The sequence below is a fragment of the Grammomys surdaster genome, unplaced genomic scaffold (assembly GCF_004785775.1).
Source record: "Grammomys surdaster isolate TR1022 unplaced genomic scaffold, NIH_TR_1.0 126278, whole genome shotgun sequence".
Lineage (NCBI taxonomy): Eukaryota > Metazoa > Chordata > Mammalia > Rodentia > Muridae > Grammomys > Grammomys surdaster.
Window position 1 is genome coordinate 5,740,127 of NW_021621078.1, and position 25,053 is coordinate 5,765,179.

Here is a 25,053-nt window from a genome sequence, read left to right on the forward strand (position 1 = left end):
GTGGGTTCGACAAAGGGCTCCAAAGCTCTCAAGAATGTTGTGCTTAAAAAACCTGCAAAAGTGATTCTTGGTATAGATGAAAGTGATCTGAGGTCCAAAGTACAACTGCCGTGGAAGAAAAATCTTAATTTGAGGATAGAGGAAAGAGCCCAGGCCATGCATCAGAAAATATTACAGAACGATAACCTGAAAAAGGATCAGGAAAAGAAGGTTACAAAAAAGCTCCCGAGGGATGACTTGGCTAAAGAGTGGTTCAATACTGACAGCATGACACTGACGACCCGGGCGTACTTGCTGGACAAGCTTCTACCCACCCTGGTTCCGGGAGTGGAACAGATGCTAATGCAGGTGGAGAAGAAGAAGCTTTTGAGTCAAGCTGACATCCCAACCAAGTTTGACCCAATTAATTATCTGGGGGAATATTTAATGAGACACAACACTCATTATGTCAAAGACCCAGGAATGTCTGGCTACCAGAGGGTGCTGAAAGAGGTCACAGAAGAACTGAAGGTTCATGTTCCTGATACGATCAGCAACAGGTACGGCTTGCTGTGGGCTCCACTGATGATCTTTCTCCTTACACTGAAAAGCTGGTAGAACAACAATGTGAACACAGACAGGACTTGAAAGAAATGATTTTATATTTAGACAAGAAGCACTTGTTGGCTGGAGTGGGGTGGGGAAGACGTGGCTCGCACCGGTGATCCTGGCACTTGAGAACTGAGGCTAATTCAGTTTCCTTTTAATAATTCTAATGAGTGGAAAATTTATTTTATATGATACACATCTTTCTTTTCTGAAATGTGTGTGTGTGTGTGTGTGTGTGTGTGTGTGTGTGTACATACCTGTGGCATATGTTGGAGGTCAGAGGACAACTTTCGGGAGTCAGTTCATACCCACCCTTCACCTTTTTGAAGCAGAGTATCTTTTGTTTCTGTTGCTAAGCTATGTGTTCCAAGCAAATTCAAGGTTACATAGTAAGGCTCTGTGTTTTTTGAGTTTCTGTTATGATTTATATTTTTTCAAAGCACTACAAAGTCTAACAAATTAAAATGAGTTTGTTTTATTGAGACTGAGTTTTGCTTTGCAGTTTGAACTGGGCTTAAATTTATTGTGTAGTCCAGGTTGGCCTCAAACTCATGGGAATCCTCCTGCCTCTGCCTCCCAAGTATTGGAATTATAGCCTATGCCATCACACCTAGCTAGTTACTTGAATGTGATTGTCATATTAGGATTTCAAGTGTATATTTATCTAAAGACTCTGTACTAAAGAGTAACTGAACTCAAAAGTTAAAGTATATATTTTAAAAAGCTGTATAGTATGCCAGGCACAGTGAACATGCCTTTAGCCCTAACACTTAGGAGGCAGATGTAGGTGGATCTCTGTGAGTTCAATGCCAGCCTGATCTACATAGTGAGTTCCAGGACAGCCAAGGCTACATACTGAGACCCTGTCTCAAAAAAACAAAACAATAGTTACATAGTGGATAGCTTTCTTTCTCTTGTCCCTCTGTCTACCCAGCAGCTATCTCTGCTGTGGATGACTGCTAATCTAAGAATCCTTACAGAGATTATTTTAATGTATACATTAGCAAGTACAAATATAAATTCTCAGTTTATTTCTTTTTTTTCTTTTTTCTTTTTTTTTGTTTTTGTTTTTTTTTTTTTTTGAGACAGGGTTTCTCTGTATAGCCCTGGCTGTCCTGGAACTCTGTAGACCAGACTGGCCTCGAACTCAGAAATCCGCCTGCCTCTGCCTCCCAAGTGCTGGGATTAAAGGCGTGCGCCACCACCACCTGGCCTCAGTTTATTTCTATTATAAAAACATATGAATTGGAAATAGCCCCACATTTACACTTATCTTTTGTTATGCAGCTGGATTTAACTTTTATGGCCTCTCATTTTAAGACACTTACCTATTAAAATATTACAATTACATATTCTTCTGGTACTATGATTTTTTTTTTTGAGACAGAGTCTCACTATGCAGTCCTGTTTGGCCTGGGACTTGCCACATAGACCAAGCTGGCTTTGAACTCACAGAGATCCACCTGCCTCTGCCTCCAAAGGCTGGAGTTGAAGGCATGTACCATCACACCGATTATGATCATTTTTATTTTAAATATTGATCCATTTATAATTTATGTTAGTGTAATATGTAAGATGCAGATCCAACTTTATTCTTTTATGAATGGCTTCTTACTCATCCCACTAAGACCTATTGAGACAATCCCATGCCCAGAGGAATGTCTTTAACAAGGACAAGCATTTCTACATGTGCTTGCCTTCTTCTGTATCCATCACTGTTGCCTTCAAGTTTTTATGTGTACATAACTTTGATTTGTTACAGGTTATCTTATAAATTTTATTCCTATTACAAGTGGTATTCTTCTTTCATTACATTTTAGGGGGGGTCTGGAAGTAGTCTGAAGAAATGAAAACTATTAATCTCTATATACATTTGTTCTCTGTTGTCTTACTAACTTATCTTATAGCAAAATTAAATTGCTGTATTGGATTTCTTAGGGAAACAACTCTGCCATTTTCAAACACTATTCTTCCTTTTTCATCGTCAATTTTCATGCCTCTGATATCTGTCTCTTACCTACTTGCATTGACTATTACCTCTAATTCAGGGGTGCACAGCGGTGGATGTGGGCGCATTCTTGTCTGTCTTGCTTTAGTAGAAATGCTTCTGTAATACTGCTTCACTTGCTTCCCCATCAGCATCTTACTTTACATGTTCATTCTATTTGGATCGGAAATCAAGTATCGTCTTACAACAAAAACAAGACGCAGGACCCTAGTTGAGGAACTCTTGACAGTTAACGGCTTCTCAGGAACGGAGAGATAGTTTTCTTTTTCTATTTATTTACCTTTATTTTATGTGATTGGTGTTTTGCCTACATGTATGTCTATGTGAGTATCAGATCTTAGAGTTACAGTTAGGAGCTGTCATGAGGGTGCTGGGATTTGAACCGGGTCAACTAGAAGAAGAACAGTCAGTGCCTTTAACTGCTGAGCCATCTCTCCAGCCCCAGAGAAACAGTTTTCTTAAGGCAGGTTAGCTATGGGGTGGACACACACCTGCGAGTATATGGGTAGCACAAACTGAACTCAATGTGTCATATTAAAAAATATGAATAAATAAAGCACATAAAATTGATGAGGTGAGGGTTAAATGTGACTAAAATACATTTTATACATGTATAAAATTCTTGAAGAATTAATGAAAGTAGTATATTAATAATAATGTAGCAGCTGGAGATTAGCTCAGGAGCAGAGCATTTGTCTAATATGGACACCCTGGCCTCAATCGAGGTATGCATCACAGTGCTAGCCTTTGGATTTTGTCTTAAGGCTGAAAGTTTGGGCTCCCAATGACATTGACATAGTTATTGATTTGCTTTATCCTATTATTTGTATAGCATAGCCTCAAAATAATAGTGACAGAAACCTATGACAATAAAACCTAGATCAGTCTTTAAATTTATCCAAAGCTATTTATATAATTAAAGGAGGTCATACTTAGACAGAAGAAAGCTGGGCATGGTGATGCATATTTACAGTCACAGTATTTGAGAAAGTAAGACAGTAAGATCACTGCCAGTCTGAGACTAGCCTGAGGTACATAGCTTGTTTCAGGGAGGACAGCCTGGGTTACAGAGTGAAATTTTGTTTCAAACAAAACAACAAAAACTATCTCTGAGGAAACTAAGGTATGTTTGTTTGTTTTATGAGTATGAGTGTTTTGTCAGGGAATCACATGTATGCCTGGTGCCTATGAAGGCCAGAGAAGCACATCAGATGCCCTGGAACTGAAGTTACAGATGCTTGTAAGCCACCATTTTGGATACTAGAAATCGAACCTGGGTTCTTAATGTCTGAGCCATTTTTCTAGCCCCACAAATCAGGATGTAAAATCTTTTATTTACACCAAGGAAAAAACTTTTTACTTTGTTTACAATTTCTTTTTAATTAGTGTGCACAGTAGTGGGGTTTCCCTGTGACCTTTTCACGCATTCCCACCCCACATTACTTGTTCCTGTTTCTTCTCCCTCGCATTGTTTCTACCTCCTCTGATACAGATAAAACCTTTTTGAGCAGCCGGGTGGTGGTGGCACACGCCTTTAATCCCAGCTCTTGGGAGGCAGAGGCAGGTGGATTTCTGAGTTCGAGGCCAGCCTGGTCTACAGAGTGAGTTCCAGGACAGCCAGGGCTACACAGAGAAACCCTGTCTCGAAAAACCAAAAAAAAAACACCTTTTTGAGCCACGACTCGAAATCATGAAAATATTGTCACAGTTGGTTACATAAGCATTGAAATATGTCTGCTTGGCAAATTGAGTCACTACTGCTCAGTGTCACTGCTTTTATACAGAAGCAGCGACAGCCAACAGAGAAATGACTCAGAGTGACCACGTGCCCTTGAAACTATTTATGGGTCACAAAATCCAAATTTCACATAATTTTCATACAACACAAGATATTAGTATTCTGATTTAAAAAAAATACCTCTTCGAAATGTACCTACCAGCTTTCTAGCCACATAAAGCCAACCTGTGAGAAAGCTGGGTTTGGTTTACTGAGCCCTAATATAAATAATATTTATAAGGTCTCTCCAAGATCTAAAGAACAATATACCTCAAAGTTCATAACCTCCCCCCAAATCTCCATATTTTCCTCTGAATGTCTTCTGGTATGGAAACCTACACAAAATTGATTAAAAAGCATAAAATTCTTTGTATTTTATTCAATATCTTCTCTATAGGGTAAATACCTAATTATATGTGTATATATGAAATTTTATTATTTTTATTTATTGGTAGTGCTAAAGTTGAAACCCTCAACCTTGAGGATGCTGGTCAAGCACTCTGCTACTGCCATTGAGCTACATACATAAGCTCTAATAATTCTCTTAGGATTATATATATATATATATATATATATATATATATATATATATATATCCCTGTGTAAGAGAACTCCTAGGAGCAGGAACGCAAACAGAAAGCAAAAGCACACACTATGGAGGAATGAGGCTTGCTATCAGAAACAACAGAGGTGCACTGCTCACTGGTTTGTTCACTAGCTCATGCTTAGCTACCTTTTTCATAGATCCCAAAACAGCCTGCCTAAGGAATGGTGCCACCCTTAGTGGGCTGTGCCCTCCTGTATCACTTAGTAAGCAAGATAATCTCATTGACCTCTCTGATGTAGACAACTCCTCAATTGAAGCTTCTCCTTTGAGAAGATTCTAGGTTGTGTCAAGTTGACAACTAAAAATAACCAGTACAATGTGGAAGTGAAACTTCTTCTCAATAGAAAGAATGGTTTAGAAAGGTAATTCCCTATTTAGTACACCAAAATTATCTAGGGTGCTTGGTTAAACATAAAGACTCTATACACAAGGCCCTGGATTTCATAACTGACACCCACATGTCCCAAATGTTTGGATTCCTGCATTATTCCTCATGTTTTTCTGAATCAGGTCCTCTGGGCACATATTTAAAATAAATCCCACTGCAGGTTATTAGGTAAGAAGAAACCAAATGAAGGGAGCTTCAGTACTAGTGAAAAATTCCACCAGCATGCAGGAAGCAATGACATTGAATTTAATAAGTTGTCTAAAGAACACTTCTCTTCACCATCTGTTCTTACTGAGCAATGTGCTGGGTTGCATCTAGACCTATTCCCACTTGAAATGAAAAGCAAAACAAAACAAGAAACTTACAATTTGGGAATTGATAAAGGCTGTAAATACAAAACTTGACAAGCCCTTCCTCCTGTCAGAGACAAATGCAAGCCTCAAACAGTACATAAAATTAGGTACTTACCACTTATCAGAAGCTATACTAAGCATGAGAAAGTAGACACACCAAGACCCTGGTCTAGGATCCTTTGTCAAGCCAATGACATGGCACATGAAGACAAGCTAGTTTCAGTGAGGTTTCTAGAGCTGGGAATTTGAATGTTTCAGACCTTCTCGAGGTATAATAAGAGTCTTAGTTTCTTAAGTTGTGTGAATATGTGTGCCTGCATGTTTGTACATACACTATGTGTGTTCAGGTGCTTTTGGAGGCCAGAAGAGAATGTTGGATCCCATGGAACTAGAGTTCTAGGCAGGTTTGAGCTGCCTGGCATAGGAACCAAACCCCAGGCTTATGCAAGTGCAGCAAGCACTCTTAACCCCTAAGTCATCTCTCCAGCCTGGCTTAGTTTCTACTGGAGAAACTCTAGGAATTTTAGGAAAGAGTTAAAGTAATCAAAGGCTTTGTCTGGATCACTAGGATTAGAACCTCATCTCCTCTGGCAAAAGTCCAAAATCTATCATTGTATGCTGACAATGCCAGTGCCAGGCATTTGTAGCCTATTCAGACAGCCCATGGATGCTTTTCAACAGCATAGTCTATTCCCAATGCCTACTGACTTAAAGTTCTTGGTACTTAGAAATCTTCACGAAGTTTAGTCCTGCTTTAAAATAGTCCTGTCTTATGTTTCCTCGGCCCATTGCAGACTCCTGACAAAGTCCCTTCACTTTAGGAATGAACATTTTTCCTTATTTCTCTTCATCAGAATCAGAAGAAGGAAAAAAATGATTGTCAGTTGGTGGAGAGTTTAACTTCTGATGATAACACCAAAATGACTTTGACTCACTTTTTATCTGTCTCCTTCTCAGGAAAAAGGGGAGATTTACTCATCTCTGTTTCATGTCTCATAACAACAGACTGAGCAGTCCTTTATTTCTATAGAATAATTTTTATGGTGGTCATTCCCTTGAAAAACACAGTATCTCTACTGGCTGTTGGTTTTTACATACACAATATAATTTACTGCTTTTTATCAAGTTTCTGAAAGGTAGATCTAGAGCCCAGGTGGACTTTAATCCTCAAAGCTCGCATGCAAATTTGCAAAGCCATAAAGCAGGTTGGGTTCAGCTGCTCTCTTTTGTTTGTTCCTCTCCTAACAGCTTTATTTTTCTTGTATCTTTTCTTTCTGACTTTAATTCCTCTACCATCCACTGTTTTGTGTTATATAAACACATGTGTATGTACAAACATGTAGATACACACATACACACATACACTTGATAATGAAAAATTGTTGCCCTTAAAATAAAATTACAAGTTTTTAGTAGCCTGGGAGTTACACATATTTGTAAATGTGTTAGAACTTGTAAAAGTGGGCACCGACACGGTAAACTATACTGTGCAACGTTTTAAACTGAAGACATTTAAATAATAAAAGGGAAGCTTACTAATATTAGAATTTCAGATTATTTCAGATGGGCAGGGCCTATTTCTCAATCAATCTTGACACAAGCGATCCTAGGACACCAGTCCAAATGATCAGGAGAGGAGATGTAAGTAAGAGTCCTGAGAGCTGGGCGTGCAGTTCATACCTGTAACCCTCAGCACTTGGGAGGCTGAACAAATGAACAAACAAAACCAACTCTTGGGTCTTTTCACTAATCTTGAATTTGTTAATGATTTCATAGTCTGAAGGATCCCTGCTGTACTCTAAGGTATCTTTGGAGAGTTTTTCCAGTGAATTATGCATTACCTATTAATGATAGAACATTTATTCCATGAAGAGAAATAATCTTTAAAAGATATTCCAAAGAACTGCTTTCTCTATTACAGCTATATGAGAGAGAAGAACAAGTCAGTATAAATGCTCAAACATTAGACACACACAGACACACACGAACAAATACAATTTTACAGGGAAAAAGATGCAGGCCTTTATCTTATTTTATTTATTACAATTTTCTACAGATTAGCTCTTGTGCAATATTCAAGTAATTCACACTGATCATGTGCCAAAATCCATTGTGTATTTTCTACTGGAATGTGGTATGTGGGAAGGATTCTAAGATTTACCTCATGGTATTTATATTTTGCATTTCACACAACAAAATGCCCCAGAACGTCCAATTCATCTTTACAGCTTTACAGCTTTACAAGCACTAGGACTTGGCAATAGAAAGGCTGTACTTCTCCCTCTGTACAGGCTTTCCTCAGTTGCCAGGAGACTGTCTTCCTAAACAGCTGTCTGCTCACACTCCACACCAGCTGCCACCTCTTTACTGAGCCAAATCAAAATTACATTATGAGAGGAAATCCTGCGGGGCTTCTCCACAGGTGATATTAGTAATATTAGTCAATTTGTCAATATGTACTGGAAAACAGATTTTTATCAATCTGGTAAAGCATATTTTACCAAAAGTAAAGATAATACTTCTAACGGTATTTGAATTTCTGTTATAGTGGTATTTACAAAGAGTTTTATCCAAACAATTCCATTTTTTTTTTTTTTGCTTATAAGCTCTTATAAACTCTAGTTGGTTTAGCATGAGTCTATAAAATACATTCAGGGTGTGCATATCCCATTATTACTTTAAAATTCAGCTGCATATAGGATAGGGATGTGGCTCAATTGGTAGAATGTTTGTATTTTGTTCACAAAACATGGGCTCAATCCCCAGAGTCCCATAGACTTGGCATGGCAGTATGTACCTATAATCCCAGCTCTTGCAAGATGAAGGCAGGAAAATCAGAAATTCAAGATCATCCTTGGCTACTTAGTGAGTTTGAGGCCAGGCAGAGTACATGCACCCTGGTCTCAAAAAGAAAAAAATCAGCTACGTATGGACTTCAAAATCATAGTCCCCTTAAATGATATCCTACTACTCCAAATTTCATCCTGCAACTTGATGCTGAATGAGTATTTGGCATCAAATATTGTAGTTGTTAAAGAGACTGAAGTAGTCGGGAGTCAATTCCTCTCCAGTCAGAGCTGCATACCTGGCCTAATAACTGATAGAGTGAGGTGATCTTGGAGCAAAAACACCAAAGACCACCTAAGACATATAGGAATTCCTATGATTTTTCTACTTCATTTCTTTGATTCATTTAAAACTATCCAGTAAGTGATATCCTCAAATGAACAGAAGCTTTGCTTATTTATAGCAGAGGCTCTGGCCTCTAAGGGATGAAGGCCAAAAATACAATTGACTTGATTTTTAAATATTTTGTCCTATCTTGGTCCTGTACCATCAGACCAGATACTTTCTTATCTCACTCCAGCCCTGTGTAGAACATTCTTTCTCTGAGATCCTCTGCCTCTCTCTTACTCCTCCAGTAAAGTGGCTCAACCATCTCATATACAAATAGGAAATCCTTACCACCAATACCAGCTTCAAAACTTAGCCAATCTATGTGGGAGGTACCCAGCATACAGTGGTAGTACTGTCCACCCCAGTCAGAGAGGCTGCATTCTTTCTGCACACTCTTGCTATTTCACACATACTAACTCAGTATCCTCTTCTGGAATATGGAGTGCCAGCTTTTGTTATTTAAATATCCTAGTCCTCATTTCTCTAGCTGGTTCATTTTGCCTTGTCCTCCAGGAATCATCTCTGGCACCACTTCTTCTGGCTACCTGCTGTCCTACCTTGTCTAGATCACGTGCTTCTTCTATTTTGGCTCATGTTACCTTTAAGTTCTCTGAATTATTCATGTCCTTACAAACTCTTTGAAGACAAGTCATTTTTTTATCATAATATTATTAGAAACTTATTAGGAATGTGCCTGGTTGTCTTAAGGTTTCATTGCTGTGAAGAGACACTGTGACCAAGGCAACTCTTACAAAGAAAAACATTTCATTGGGGCTGGCTTACAGTTTCAGAGGTTTAGTCTGTTATTGTCATGTGGGAAGCATGGCAGTGTGTGGTAAGACATGGTGTCAAGTTCTACATTTTAATCCCCAGGCTACAGAATGAACTGTCTTTCATACTGGGCAGAGCATATATATGAGCCTGTTTATGACCTCAAAGCCCAACTCCACAGGGATTTACTTCCTCTAACAAGAGTACACCTACTCTAACAAGGCCAAGAGTGCTGCTAAGAGTGCTGCTCCCTAAGGTCAAGTATACAAATACATGAGTCTTTGGGGCCATACCTATTCAAACTATATTCTACTCCCTGGCCTCCATAAACTTATAGCCATAACATAATGCAAAAATGTGTCGGTCCAATTTCAAACTCTCCCATAGTCTATAATATTCTCAAACTTGTTTAACAGTCCAAAGTTCAGTCTCTTCTGAAATTCATGCAGTCTTAACTGTAATCCCTTATAAAATAAAAAAAAACCAGATCACATACTTCCCACATACAATGGCACAGGATATACATTATTGTTTCAAAATAGAGGAAAGGCAGGATAGGACAGTGAGGAAATACCGGATCCAAAGCAAGACCAAAAACCAGCTGGGCAAATTCTAAACTGCATCTCCACGTCTAATGTAAAAATGTTCTGCAGATCTCCAGCTCCTTTCAGATTTGTTGACTGCAACACACGCCTTTCTCTTGGGCTGGTTCCACTCACTGTCAGCAGTTTTCTTCATCAGGTATCTCTAACCTCTTAGGGTCTCCAGTACAAACTAGGCTTCGCCTCCACAGCGTCACACAATGACCCTTTACAGCTTCATACAATGGTCTTTCACAGCTTCATACAATGGCCTCTCTGGGCCTCCATGCAGGGACACTCCTGCCACATGCGTGGCCTCAGCAGCTTTCCTTAGTCATGGAGGGAGATTCCATAACCTCTTTCTCATATTTGTGACTCTAAAGCCAGAACCATGTAGCAGAAGCTGAGGCTGGAACAAGGCCCCCCTGTTCAATTACATCTTTCTCTTTTCATTGCCTAAGCTTGGATGTTCTGGAACATGCTCTGTTGACCAGGATGGCCTTAAACTCAGAGATCTGCATACCTCTGTCTCCTAAGTACTAGAATTAAAGGTGTGTACTACCATGCCTGGACCTACACTTTTTTTTTAAATTCCTTTTCATGATAGATATTTATAAGCATGGCCACTATACTTCAAGATCTGGATTATGTAGATCCACACCAAAAGCATGTGTCATTATACCCCAAGATTCAGATCAAAGTGTGAGGCTTCTGCCTCAAGATCAGATCAAAGTCATGTTGTCTTCCTGCCTTAAGATCTGGATCAGGTGTGCCGTCCATTTTTGGATTGTAGTTCATTCTAGATATAGTCGACAACTGAGACTAACCACCACAGTCTATCCCTTGTCAACTTAACACACAATCATATCTCCTTGTGCCCAAAAGAAAATAATAACCAGGTCATAATAATGCCTAACATGATATAACTATCCCTTGTATGACCCTAAAGGCACTGTCAATTTAGAATAAGTAGCAATGTCCCTTGGGGAACATCCTTTTCACAAGATGGAAATTTAGCTGTGTGGGATCCCCTGAGGTCACCCTCCTGTAGCAGGAAAATTTCCCCGAAAGTTGGGAAGAGCTATGGTGGAAGGAGTAAGGAAAGGAAGAGGAGAAGGAGGAGGAGGAGCTAGAGAGGTAGAGATGTAGGAGTGACGGAGAACCACACATGTATCAAGAGTAGTCCTGGGTAACAACTTATATCTAGGTTAGTTAATTGGTTAACACTTCTAATTGTGTGGGCATCTTGTTATTTGAGCATTACCAAATATATAAAGCTATTGGATAATCTTTAAACATTAGAGTCTCATTTCTACCGGGTACCATGTGGATGGAGGGATGGTCTGGGCTCAGCCCATCCTTGTGGAAACATCATGGAAGACTGGTAGAACTGGCGGCCTGAGGAAGATAGTGGCTGATTAAGAACAAGCCAGATTGGGTGCTGCTGTTTTAAAACCTTACCAAAACACCTTCCCTTAATTCTACTTAATATATTTAATTTGTTATCTCCTTGAACACAGGATTTATCTCTATTCTACTTCCTGGTACCCCTTTAACCCTTGAACAATACATTTTGCATTTTTCCTTTCTCGGCTTGCTACATTTGATCAAAATGTTCTTCATAAGAGTGAACCACAGGGCAGAGTCTATGCTAGGCTGTTTTGAGATTTCCTTTGGTAATGCAATTAATCTAAATCTCTTCACTTTAGCTTCAGGTAGACTCTTCGGACAAAGGCAAAAAGCAGCCACATTCTTCACTAAAATATCACAAGAACAATCTCTAGGGTATCTCTGAAACCTGTTGAGCTAGACCCCCATAGTTCAAATCACCCTCAGCATTACTCTCTTCCATGCTTCTACTAGTATAGTCTATTAAGTTCCACTTAAAGCTTTCCACTGCTTTCTTAATCCAAAGTCCCAAAATCTACATTCCAAAAAAAAAAAAAAAATCATTGCCAGGCCTATCACAGCAATGCCTGACTCCTGGTTCCAACTACTGTCTTAGTTAGGGTTTCCTTGCTGTGAAAGAGGCACCATGACAAAGACAACTCTGATAAAGGACAGCATTTAATTGGAGCTGCTTACAATTTCAGAGGTTTAGTCCATTATCATCATAGCAGAGAGTATAGCACCCTGCAGGCAGACTTGGTGCTAAGAGTGCTACATATTGTTTTCTGCTTTTTCAATGCCCCTTTCTTTTTGAAATTATTAATGGGGTTAGGGATGGTGGATCACAATTATAATCATAATTAAAACTGGGGAGGTTGAGGCAGGAGAATCACCATGAGCTTGGGTTCATGATATTTTTTTAGATGCATAAGATTATTAGGAAATAAGTCTTCATGCTTGCTAACTGTAAGAGAGAGGGTCATCTTATTTTCACACTTACCTTTAATTTGGAGTACTGAATATTTAATTTTGAAATCTCTAGAATTCATTATCAATATTCAATGAGAATATTATGATAGAGGTTTTGTTATCTTGTAAAATATTCCTGATTAGTAGTACATCCAAATCCCACTGATTGTCCAGAGAAATGGCTCAACAGTTAAGATTCCTTATTGCTCTTACAGAGGACAGAAGTTGAGTTCCCAGCACCTACCCAGTGGTTCACAACTGTCTATAACTCCAATTCCAATGGATCTGATGCCTTCTGCAGGCATAAACCTACATAAGCAAATAAAAATACTAATAAATTTTTTTTAAAAACCTACCACTGATTAACCAGTTAATTAAGGTTTTATGTCATTATAGGTTACATCAGGAGCTTAATTTTTATAGTTAGATATATGCTGGATAAAATAAGAGATACTAAGAATTAAGTAATTATAATAAATTAGACACTTGTGCATTTTGTAAGGTACTCATCACAGGGATAATAGAAACATGCTTAAGGAATGGCAAAAGTCTGGTTTAGCTTTAGAAAATTATGACCCCAGAGCCTGAAAGATAACAAGCCATAAACTATTACTTGCAAGCAAGGTATTATATACTGTGAAGTATATGTGGATGGCTTGTTGGGGGAAGGTTTGGAAGTTATTAATTGCTAGGAAGGCAAAAACTCAACCTCCGCTGTGATGGGTATACTGATAAGAGTAAAAACTGCCCCACTGGGTGGAGACACATGGAATTCATAGGTCTGTACAATTCACACAAAGGTAGTATTTCAATGGTCAAGGAAGAGTCTTCATTTAGGTTGTGCAGGCTAGTTTTTGTGTCATCCTGACACAAGCTAGAGTCATCTAAAAGGAGAGAAGCTAAATTGAGAAAATGCCTCTCTAAGATCCAGCTGTAGGGTATTTTCTTAATTGGTGATTGATGAGGGGTTTGTGTAGTGCTGGTGTTAGGTAAGATCAAGCGCTGGCCTTTGTGCATGCAGGACAAATGCTCTACCAATGTCACCGCATCCCTAGTCATTCCTAGTCTTTACTTCTATTCTCTAATCAGGTTTGTGCTGTTAATTCAGAACACTTATTCACATGAAGGAAATGTTTATTTAGTTGTTTTCTTTATTTGAGGCAGGGTTTTGCTACGAAGCCTAGGCTGGCTGCAAATTCACAGCAATCCTCCTGCCTCAGCCTCCCAAGTTCTGGGTACAAAGTGTATACCATCATACCTGGCTTTATTAATTAGCGTTTATGTGTGCCAGTGGGGGGGGGGGCACGAATGTGGAGGCCAAAAATCAATCTCGGGTTGTATTTCTTAGGCCTTGCCCACAGAGTCTCTCACTGACTAGAAACTCACCAGGTAGGTGAGGCTGGCTGGCTAGCAAACCCCTGGAATCCACCTGCTTCTGCCACCTCCTCAGTGCCAGGATTACAAGTGCATCCCTACAGTGCTCACCTAACCTTGTCTTTTCTTCCTCCTCTTCTTCCTTCCCTTCCTCCTGCTCCTCCACTTCTTCCACTTCCTCCTCTTCCTCTTCTTCCTTTTTCTCTGTTTAATGTGGTTCTGGGGATCTAACTCAGATCATCAAGCCTATAAGGCAAGTTCTTTGCCAACTGAGCTATCTTCCCATCTTGGGAGCTATACTTAGAATCCATCTGTAGGTTACATCTACTGTATACTACCCAAAGTTACAAAGTGTTGGATGGTATAGAATTCTGTTGGTTGGTGTAAGCATTCTCATAAAACAATGTAGGCAACAGAAATCCTATCCATTTCCTGAAAGAATGACATGATCAATTTAAAATGCATTTGGATTATATTTGGAAGCTCATACACAGTGTCTCTGAAGCACAAAACTAGATTTTCTTTCTAAATATGGGCATCATGATGTAGGAGAATGTGATGTCTCAACTGAGACCCAAAGCATGTGGGAAACCTAGTCAGGCAAAAGGAGGGGGAAAACATTTTGAGCAGATGAAAATGTGACAGAAAAGTAGCTTTGTGCATCTATTTTTGTGTTTTATGAGAATCCGAAGACACTCAGTACTTACAATACCGTTCCAGTAACTTGTGTGTTCTACCATCAGATGCTAAGCTTTATAATGGCAGAACACAATAATAAATGCCCAATAAATGCTTATGTAATAAGTGAGCTTGGCTGACAAAGTGAATGAGTGGATGCGTAATGAGAGAATGCTAGCTCTAAGACACCAGGGTAGAATAAAAGCCATGTTGGAATGTAGATGGAAACTGGAGACATGCTGTACTGGGAGAAGAGAGAGAAAGACAGTATGGGAAGAGGTGGGTGAGGAACAGCTGAAAGAGCTAGGATGGTTGGCTGCATGGTGGGCACATTAGAGGAAATTAGCTCTTTCTTCAAAACTCTAATTGCTCTTTCAGAAGTTCATGCAAGGCTCTTCTGCACTGCTAACCTGTTTCCCTGCTTCTGTTTTCAAACCTGAAAGTTTATTTTTGATGGCTTATATTCCCAGAGATTTACAAAGGATTTACATGAGCATAAACTATATCTTCGATTCAGTACTTTCTTCTGGACTATTTGCGGTATCTAATGTCCACATTCTCAGTGGAAGGGTTCCCCCCCCCCATCTCAAATCTGTTAGATTGCTTTAGTCTTTCCTCATTGAAAGATGAGGGAGTTGAAGGGGTTTGCAACCCCATAGGAAGAACAACAATATCAACCAGCCAGACCCCCTAGAGCTCTCAGGGACTAAACCACCAATCAAAGAGAACACATGGAGGGACCCATGGCTCCAGCTGCATATGTAGCAGAGGATGGCCTTATCTGATATCAATGGGAGGAGAGGCCCTTGGTCCTTGTGAAGGCTCGATGCCCCAGTGTAGGGGAATGCCAGGGTGGTGATGTGGGAGTGGGAGAGCACCCTTGTAGAAGCAGGGGGAGGGAAGGGGATAGGGGGTTTGTAGAGGGGAAACTGGGAAAGGGGTAACATTTGAAATGTAAATAAATAAAATATCCTATAAAAAGAAAAAAGGAAGGAAGGAAGGAAGGAAGGAAGGAAGGAAGGAAGATGAAAACCTATTCCAAATGTTGTTGAACCTAAAAAAAAAAATTTCACTTGACACAGCTGTTTTTTATTATTCTAAGCCATGTGATTTGATTTCAAGCAACACAGTTTAGGGTTTGTTTGGTTGTTGTTTTTTTTTTTAAGTTCTAACATCAGTGATTAACATAGGGACAATTGAAGCTTCCATTCTCTCTGTTCTCAGCCTGGTGATGCATCTCTGGCGGAGGACAATAGTTACTCTTGTACTCAGGATTTCAGCAAGGCTGCAGAAGCATTTGACTCCAGCTAGACAGCAGCAACAGGCTGAGATACACTCCCAGCCAGAGTCCTCGGGTTTGGTCCACACCGTTGGGATGACCTGGCATGCTTTTTATAAGAGCACGTCCTCAGCTTCTCTCGTAGTCTTGGGATAAAAGTCCCACTGGATGACTAATTTGTCCAGGGAGAAAGAAAGCTAAAGCTCCAGGCTTCAGAGAAGTTGTGCAGTCTTACTACTTCTTTTTGTAAAAGACAAACATACAAAAACAAAACAAAACCTATAAACCAATAGACCAAAAACCTATAAATTTGACTAATTATAGTTGTATATATTTATAGGGTACAATGTGATGTTGTGATTTATAAATAGGTAGTATAATTAAATCAAGCTAATTAACATCTTTCACCTCAAATAGTCATCATTTTTTATGGGGAGAACATTTGAAAGCTATACTCTTAGCAATTTTTAAATATGTAATACTCTATTTTAAACTATACTATTGTGCAGTGGGAATGTTAAAAAACCCATTCTTCCTTTTAATTAATGTCTTTTGTTCCCTTTGGCCATTATTGCCTCTGTCACCACCATGATACTCTCTGCTTCTGTGAGTTTCTTTTGAATTTTACTATATAAGTAGTAACTTATGACATGTTTTCATGTACCTGGCTTATTTCACTTAGCCTAATTCTCTAGTTCTATTCACATTTCACAAAGAGTGGAATTCTGGTTTTTTTTAAAGGATACATAATAATTTGCTGTACTTATGGGCCATATTTTCTTTATTCATTCAGAATTGATTCTGAACTTAGCTACCGTGAATTGTGTGGCAATTAATATATGAATGCAAACTTCTTTTAACAAACCGATTTCAAGTCTTCTGGGAAAATATCCAAAAGTAAGATTGCTGCATCTTTCGATAGTTACACGTGTATGTTTTTCAGATGTCTGCACAGTCTTTCATAATTATTGTGTTAATTAACATCCCCACCAATATTTCCTAAATATATTGTTTACTTAGGTAAAAAGAGAAATAATAGTAGAAATTAGTCTAAGATGAGTGCTGAACACAGGAACTGCTGGAGGAAGAAAGGCAGCTCCAGGCTTTAAGTGAGGCCCTGGATTCTGCCATTGAACTATCTGAACCAAACCAAGGATTCTTAGCATGCATCCTGTGTTCTCATACTCCAGGATATCCAAGATGAAGGAGAAAGTGAAGCAGAAGCGAGAACAAAGGGAGTATATAAGCACAGTCAAAGTCAAGGTGGCCTCCATGAGAAAGCAGGCTCTGGAGGAGCAGTTCAACGAATGGGTTCTCACCCCTAAAGGAATGATTCCAATAGTTGTGGTAAGAGGGAGCACACTTGTGGAGGGTATGTGGGGTGGGTGGTGAGAGGGAGCGCACTTGTGGAGGGTATGTGGGGTGGGTGGTGAGAGGGAGCGCATTTGTGGAGGGCATGTGGGGTGGGTGGTAAGAGGGAAGTTGCTAGCACATTAAGTGGAATGTCAGAGGCCTCCCTTGAAATTCCTCACAACACTGAACTAAGCCAGTTCCTGACTTGTCTACTCCACAGGAGTTTATTGATTTCTTCAAATCTTTCTCTTGGATATGAAGAATAAAATACAAATCTGGGAAGATTTTTTTTTTTAAAAAAAATCTTTATTCTGATAAGGGTTCCCAGCATAATTAGGCAGGAGGACAAACTTTAAGTTCAATACCAGCTTGATCTATGTAGTGAGACTCTACCTGAACAACATATACACAACACATTCACACACACTCTCTCTCTCTCTCTGTCTCTCTCTCTCTCTCTCTCTCTCTCTCTCTCTCTCACACACACACACACACACACACACACACACACACACACACACACACACACACAATCTCTCTCTCTCTCACACACACACATACACACACACACACACGTACTCTTTAAAAAATGACTAAATTCATACATGCCTCTTATCGCAGAACTTTGAAGGCTGAGGCAGGAAGATTACTATAGATTTGAGACCAACCTGGGCTACATTGTAAAACTCTTGTCTGTAGCACTGGAGAGATGGGGCAGCATTTAAGAGCATTCACTGGCTGCCCTTCCAGAGAGCCCTGATTCAGTTCCCTCCACTCAGTGGTGCCTCACAACCCTCTGTAACTCCAATACCAGGGGATATGATGCCCTTTTCTAGCCTCTGACGGCATCAGGTGCACATGTGATATATTAGACACACATGCAGGCAAAACACCCACACACGTGAAAATAAGCCACATTTTCTAAACAAAAACAATTAAGTTGGTAATTTTTGTGTACATTTTAAACACACAAACTAAACATACTTTCATAATGTATAATCCAATGATAGCAATCTTTTATATTTTCCCAAATTACTTAAAATTTCCTGTCCACAACAACTCCTGGGTATTGGTGTATGTAGCAGCTTTACTTGTAATTGTCCACACAAGTGAGTGACTTGGAAATCCTGCATTAAATGGCTACAGATCAACTGGTGTGTAAAGCAGTAGAATGTGGGTGCTTAAAGGGAGGGGATATCAAGCCATGAGAGGCATGGAGGAGACTTAAGTGCACGCTACAAAGTTGGAGGATCCAAGCAGAAAAGACTGAATATTATGTGATTCCAATTACATGATATTCTGGAACGGGAACAAAGTATGGAAAAAGTAAAAAGATAGGGTTGCTATCGGGGAAGGAAAAAAACAAATAGGTGGAACACAGGATTTTTAAGTTAGCATTTAAGTAAAATGTTTGTCATTTTTATATATATGAAATACATGATACAAATATAACTTATAAAATAAATATAAACGTTATATAATATATATGATACAATATGCATGTAATATATATTATGCTTTGTTCTTAATTCATCCTCCTTTCCCAAAGCCCTCCCTCATGTCCCCTTCTTCCTCTCATATAGTCTCCCTTTCTGCTTTCAAGCCCCACATGCCCACTACATCCTTCTACACTATCTCTCCTCCCTTTAGAGCTCTTGTTTGTCCCTGTGATCTCCACTCTACTTTGATGACCTATACACATATACTTGAAATCAAGGTTCCCTGTGTGAGAGGAAACACTCAGTACTCAGAACCATCTTGAGTTCTACTCATTTTCCTGCAATGTGACTGAATGATTCTGTCCTGCTGAATAGAATCTCATTGTGTAAGTGCTCTACACTCTCTTTACCCATTCCTATGTTGTTGAGCTTCGAAGCTTGTCCTATTTCCTAGCTATTAGAATATTAAATATTTGAAGATTGTGAAACAACCATCTATGATACTATGGTGACAAGTGCCACCATTAGACGTTTGTCAAACCCCTAAAACATCTAATACCAAAAGTTACCCTAGGTATGAACTGTGGGCTTTAGAAGAAATAGTGCATTATTGTAGGTCCATCATTTGTAATAGTTCTACAACTCTATAGCACAGGATATTGGTAGTCAGGGAGTGGTGTGTGTGTGTGTGTGTGTGTGTGTGTGTGTGTGTGTGTGTTTATGTGTGCATGCGCGCATGTTGCTGGGGTACTTGGTACTGCCTGTTCAGTTTAGTTTGAATCTAAAAATTCTCCATAGAAATTAAAATCCATTTTTTCCTGGTATAGAGGGGGTTTATTTGGGGGAAGGGAGGAGAATGATGGCCTAAAGAAGGGGTAGAGACAGACATACCGGAGCAGAGTCATGAGGACAGAGAAGTGGGCAGAGAAGGGCAGAAAGAAGGACAGAAAGAAGGTGGGGAGAGAGAAAGTCTGGCCGGGAACAGAAAGAGAAAGTCTAAAATCTGTTTTTTAAAAGGGGCCAAAAAGAACTCTGCAAATTTTTGTTTAGTAATTAGAGGATAAGGAAGTACAGAGAATCTCAGGATTGCCTAGACAGTTGCTAAGATGTCTTATCTATGTCACACCATCACAGGCTGCTAGCTATGTTCCCAGGAGGGGACAAAATGGGATTATTCCTGGTGTCTCAGCCCTCACACAATAAGAACGGAAATCAATGAGGGCATATATAAGAAGGTGAAATACTAAACTAAACAGAGATTAGATCACCCAGCACTTAGAAAGACTATACATATACATGGCTTTTAGTCTTAAAAACTAAATATGTGGTCATTGAGGAGTAATATGTTCTCTCCCCTCCTCTCTCTGCAGATTCAGAATGTCCTTTACGATTTTTTTCAAAAGCCAGAGCTGAATCTTGGTAAATATGCCTATTCTGTAGCATTTTTATATTTATTTTTTTTTGTAAGGAGGCTGAAGTCATATAGTGTCTTAGTTTGGGTTTCCGTGTAAACTTCTGTCTTAGGGTTTCTTTGCTGTTAACAGACACCATGACCAAAACAACTCTTATAAAAGGCAACATTTAATTAAGACTGGCTTATAAGTTCAAAGGTTCAGTCCATTATCATCAAGGCGAGAAGCATGGCAGTGTACAGGCAGGCATGGTGCAGGAGGAGCTGAGAGTTCTACATCTTGTTCCAAATGCAGCCTGGAGAGGACTATCTTCAGGCAGCTAGGAGGTGGGTCTCAAAACCCACTCCCACAGTGACACACTTCTTTCAACAAGGCCACACCTACTCCAACAAGGCCACACCTCCTAATAGTGCTACTCCCTGGGCTAACCATGTTCAAACCACCACGTATAGTCAATATTAAGACCTATGTTGTTGGAAGCACTTAAAGATAAATTAGCCTCCCCTGTTCTTTCCAGAGACAGGATGTCAAAAACCACTGAAGTAATCAACCATCCTGTCTCTCTGGTCCAGCGCTTCCTTATATTACAAATAGTGTGTGATTACCCACCTTTAGCATCCTATGACATTCCCAGAAAATAGTAATTACAGAATTTAGAAGAAAAACATAATGCCATAATTAAAGGAAACATTGCTGGACATGGGTGGTGCACGCCTTTAATCCCAGCAGTCCAGAGGCAGAGGCAGGCAAATCTCTGAATTTGAGGCCAGCCTGGTCTACAGAGCAGAGAGGCATTAAAATTATATGTAGCTATGGCCAGAGAGATGTCTCAGTGGTTAAGTGTGACTGCTGGAAAATCATAAGGCTTGGAGTTCAGATCCTAGCACCCAGGTAACAAAACTGCTGACATGAAAATGGCTATAACTATAGATCTGAGGAATCCAACACCCTTTTCTGGCCTCCACAGCATCCCCTCTCCATGTACTTACATAGACAAACAAACAAACAAACAAACAGATCTTTAAAAAGTTATATGTACTGAATATGAATATATAAATGTCTGGTTACAATGTCACTAGAACAAATGATGAATAGACAGACCTTTTTAACCTACTTTTAATGAATAGTTAGATATAAGAAAAGTAAGATTATATCTAAGTAACTATTTTCCTTGTATTTGACATTTTAAAATAAAGGCAAAAAGAATTTATATATATGTATGTGTATCTACATATACATTGATATTCTTATATATACACACATAGATATGTGCTATTCTCATGACTAGGGTTATTACAAATGCAGACTGACATAGATGTATTGCATACAAGTTCACATTAAGATTACAATGTCTTTTTCTATATATAACACAATTTCTGAAATGGTGGACAGCTACTGTTTAAGTTCCAGAATAAATTTTACATTCAACCCTCACTCAAAAATTTCACAGTAGTTATATTTTCAGAAAAATTCAATAGCAAAATGAGGGGCCGGCTGTATAGCTCAGTTGAACAACATGTACTCCTTAACCATGTACAAAGACCTGGACTCAAAACTCAGCAAGGACAACAACAAAACAATAGCAAACTGTACTCTGTAATTAAATATAAAATAAGTTCTAAATTCAAAATTATTATAAGCAGACTTTTCACCTTTTTCAATGTCTGACAGGAGGGGGGAACCTTTATTGCATAGAAATTGTGGGAATTCTATCTCTATACCAGCTCCCCCACACACACACACCCACACACTGAAACAAGAAAAGCTCTCCCACAGATCTCCACTGTGCACACCAGGACAAGAGAACAGCCCCATTCCTGTAGGAAACCATAGGCTTTGATGCATTTATTTGAGACTAGGTCAAGAAAAATCTAACCTGTAACATAAGAAGTAGAGCATAGAGTCTCGATCCTGGGATTTATGTAATTATTTTGCTTTATTTTGTTGCTTTGAGGTCGGGACTCACTATGGTAGCTGCTGCTATTGCTGGTCTGGCACTGTGTAAACCACCCCAGCTGGCCTGGCACTCAAAGAGATCTTCTTGTCTCTGCCTCCCAGCTTAACACACTGTTTTTTTGTTTTTTTTGTTTTATCACTGTGTTTAGTGAAAATTTTTTAATTCTTTCCTTGCTCTCCCCTCCCAGTTTTTTGAGACAGTCTCTTTGCATAGCTATCTCTGACTGTCCTAGAGCTCACTCTGTAGACCAGGCTGGCCTCAAACTCACAGAGATCTGCCTACCTTTGCCTCCAGAGTATTGAGATTAAAGGTGTGAGCTGCCACATCACATCCAGCCCTTCCCTTGCTTTTTAAAATAAAGTATGTTTCTTAGCATCCTGATTGCTCTTTCCTGAACATGATTTGGACCTTCCTGACAATGTCTTCCTCCTGCCCTCACCCTAGTTAAAAACTGAGCTTCTGCCCTCAGATCAGCCTCCACTTTGTTTTGGAGATTCTTTGCAATGACTTCACTTACTCATTTATTTTGGGTGAGAGTGAGTAAAGGGTGGGTTAAGAAACTTCTTTAGGATCATGATAATAATTAGAGAAATTCTAAACTGTCACCTCCCAGACAGATGAGTGTTCACCCTGCTTTCCCTTTTCCACACCATTTATTTTCTATATCATTCAGCATCCGTTGAGCCCTTGCTTGGTTCCAGATACCATGAGCAGTAAAGAACACAAAGGAAGTCATGATGGAATCCTTCCCCTTAAGTTGTTCAGTGTCCAGCCGTTGCTGGTAGAAAGCAGTCTAGTCTGCACAATTTCCTGGAAGTGGAAGGTCTCTTGTGACCATAAGTGGTACCTCGTACTGCCAGTTACAGAATTCAAGAGCACCTGAAGAACCTTCCCTATGCCCTCGTCTCAGTCTGTAGTAGTTGGAGCTGCTGTATGAAGCAGGAGAGGGAGCTAGTGTCTCAGTTCTTTCAGCATAAAACTGTGTCTGTCTCTTGGCAAGGTCAACATAGACTATGTAATTATCATATCAGATGGAACTTTTTGGTTTTGTTTTTCTGGAGCTGAGGACCAAACCTAGATAGGTATTCTACCACTGCACCAAGTCCCTGGCCTCTAAAGTGGAGGGTTAAACATTCCCTGTTGCTACTCACACTCATCCAGGAGGCTCTGTTGGATGGATTCTTAGCATCTTCATTTCTTGGTTCTTGTGCACATTAAATGTTCTTTTCTGGTGTTTGCCTTTTGGCTTTCTCATCACCTGACACACTGCTCACATACCCTGGATTTTCTTAACCCATGATTCTAGTTGATGACTCCCAATTCCAATCTGTCCCCTGAACTCCTGATCCTACATGAAAAGCCTACATTGACTAGTGAGAAAGGAAAGTTGCTGATGAAAATGATGATAATTATTACAGCAAAATAAACAATCCATGTGTCTGCATATACATACACATTTGGAAATGCATGGGAAGGTTCCAGAAAAGATGACAAGCAACAGTGGTGACAGGCTGTGGGATCAGGGGGACTGAAGATGATCAGGGGAACACAGAAAAAGGAAAATGCTCATATCCACACACGATTTATGATGTCACCTCATATAACAAGTTTCTGAGATGGTGAATGGCCTTCATATTATTTACATCCACATGGTGTTTGTTAATTTTAGAGACATTAAAGACAAAGAAACTTTAAGCTGGATGTGGGGGTACACACCTCTGATCCCAGCACTCAGTGGGCAGAGGCAGGTGGATCTCTGTGAGTTTAAGGCCCATTAGGGATGTGTGGAGAGACTCATCTTTAAAAATAAAGTAAAAAGTAGTCTAGCTCTTTAAAAAAAAAAAGAGAGAGAAACATTTTAAAGAGAAGTTTACAGAGAGGCATTGGTTTAGATCTCCTGGTATAAATACTTTCATAAACTTACAATGGTCTTATTTTTTAGTAATTTATGTTATTATGCATATTTGTTTGTGTTTTATTCCAACTTAGTAATTAAAAAGTTAGATTCGTTCTTTTTAATATAGGGGTTTCCTGGTTAAATAAAACCAGAAAAAAAAAACCCTTGGTACCAATTGGGATGTTACCCAACTATAAATTATTCATCATAACTATGGATAGATACTAGTTGGGAATAATTTTAAGTTCTATATTATAAGTATAAAATTTGAATGTATTATATCCAGACTAATTAGCAAATAACTTTTATTCTAAAATTAGAATCACGTTGCAAAAATCTGGTTATCGTGAAATCAGTGGAGCCAGGATTGACCCGGAAGCAGTTTGTACAAGTAAGGAGCTACATAATTAATGTTCATGTCAAATTGTTCTGCCAGTTTCAATTGGCTTTGGGTAGATATCACACATACAGCATCTGAGGATTAAATCAGATGAAAGAATAAAACCTTATCATTTCTAAGATACATACTTCATAATATTTAACCCCTCTGAAATTGGGTTACAATTTTCAAATCGCTCCTTTATTTTCTTTCAACTCATGACATTCGTGATACAAAAATATGAAAAATTGCTACTGACACCTTCTGATAAGATGAAGAAAAAAAGCTCTTCATTTTACGTTCATTGACATCTGCTCATACAAATACGGTGAGATCTAAGACTCAAGGTCTACATGGTATTCTCAAACCTGAGGAAGTATGAACCTACTGTATGGAATAATGAGAAAAGCCATTTTGTTAGGCGAGTATCCTGTCTGCTACAGCCTGCTTCTGTGTGTTCTGGTTCTCCTCTTCCTCCTGGTTTTTCTGTACCAAGTCCAGGAGTTAATTTAGCTTTCCTGTTTCCTCTCATACACTCTTACTCCACTGAAGGTGACAGACATGCACCTAGCTGGCCATGCAGTAGATAGAGTTTCTGTATGAAGGATTTCTTAAATCCTTTCTGGAATGGTTCTAGATCGTATATCAAAGAGATACACTACTCAAAATCAGTATTG

The 25,053-nt window shown here is 39.2% G+C and overlaps 1 protein-coding gene across 1 annotated transcript in view; it reads left to right on the plus strand.

Annotated features, from left to right (window-relative positions):
• Positions 1 to 336: 336 nt before the first annotated feature.
• Efcab5 (EF-hand calcium binding domain 5) overlaps positions 337 to 25,053 on the plus strand; it is an 89,669-nt gene continuing 64,952 nt past the window's right edge. The window contains exons 1-2 of the mRNA XM_028759345.1: positions 337 to 539; positions 17,130 to 17,286. Of these exons, the coding sequence (XP_028615178.1) occupies positions 337 to 539; positions 17,130 to 17,286 (360 nt within the window). The remainder of the gene's footprint in view (positions 540 to 17,129; positions 17,287 to 25,053) is intronic.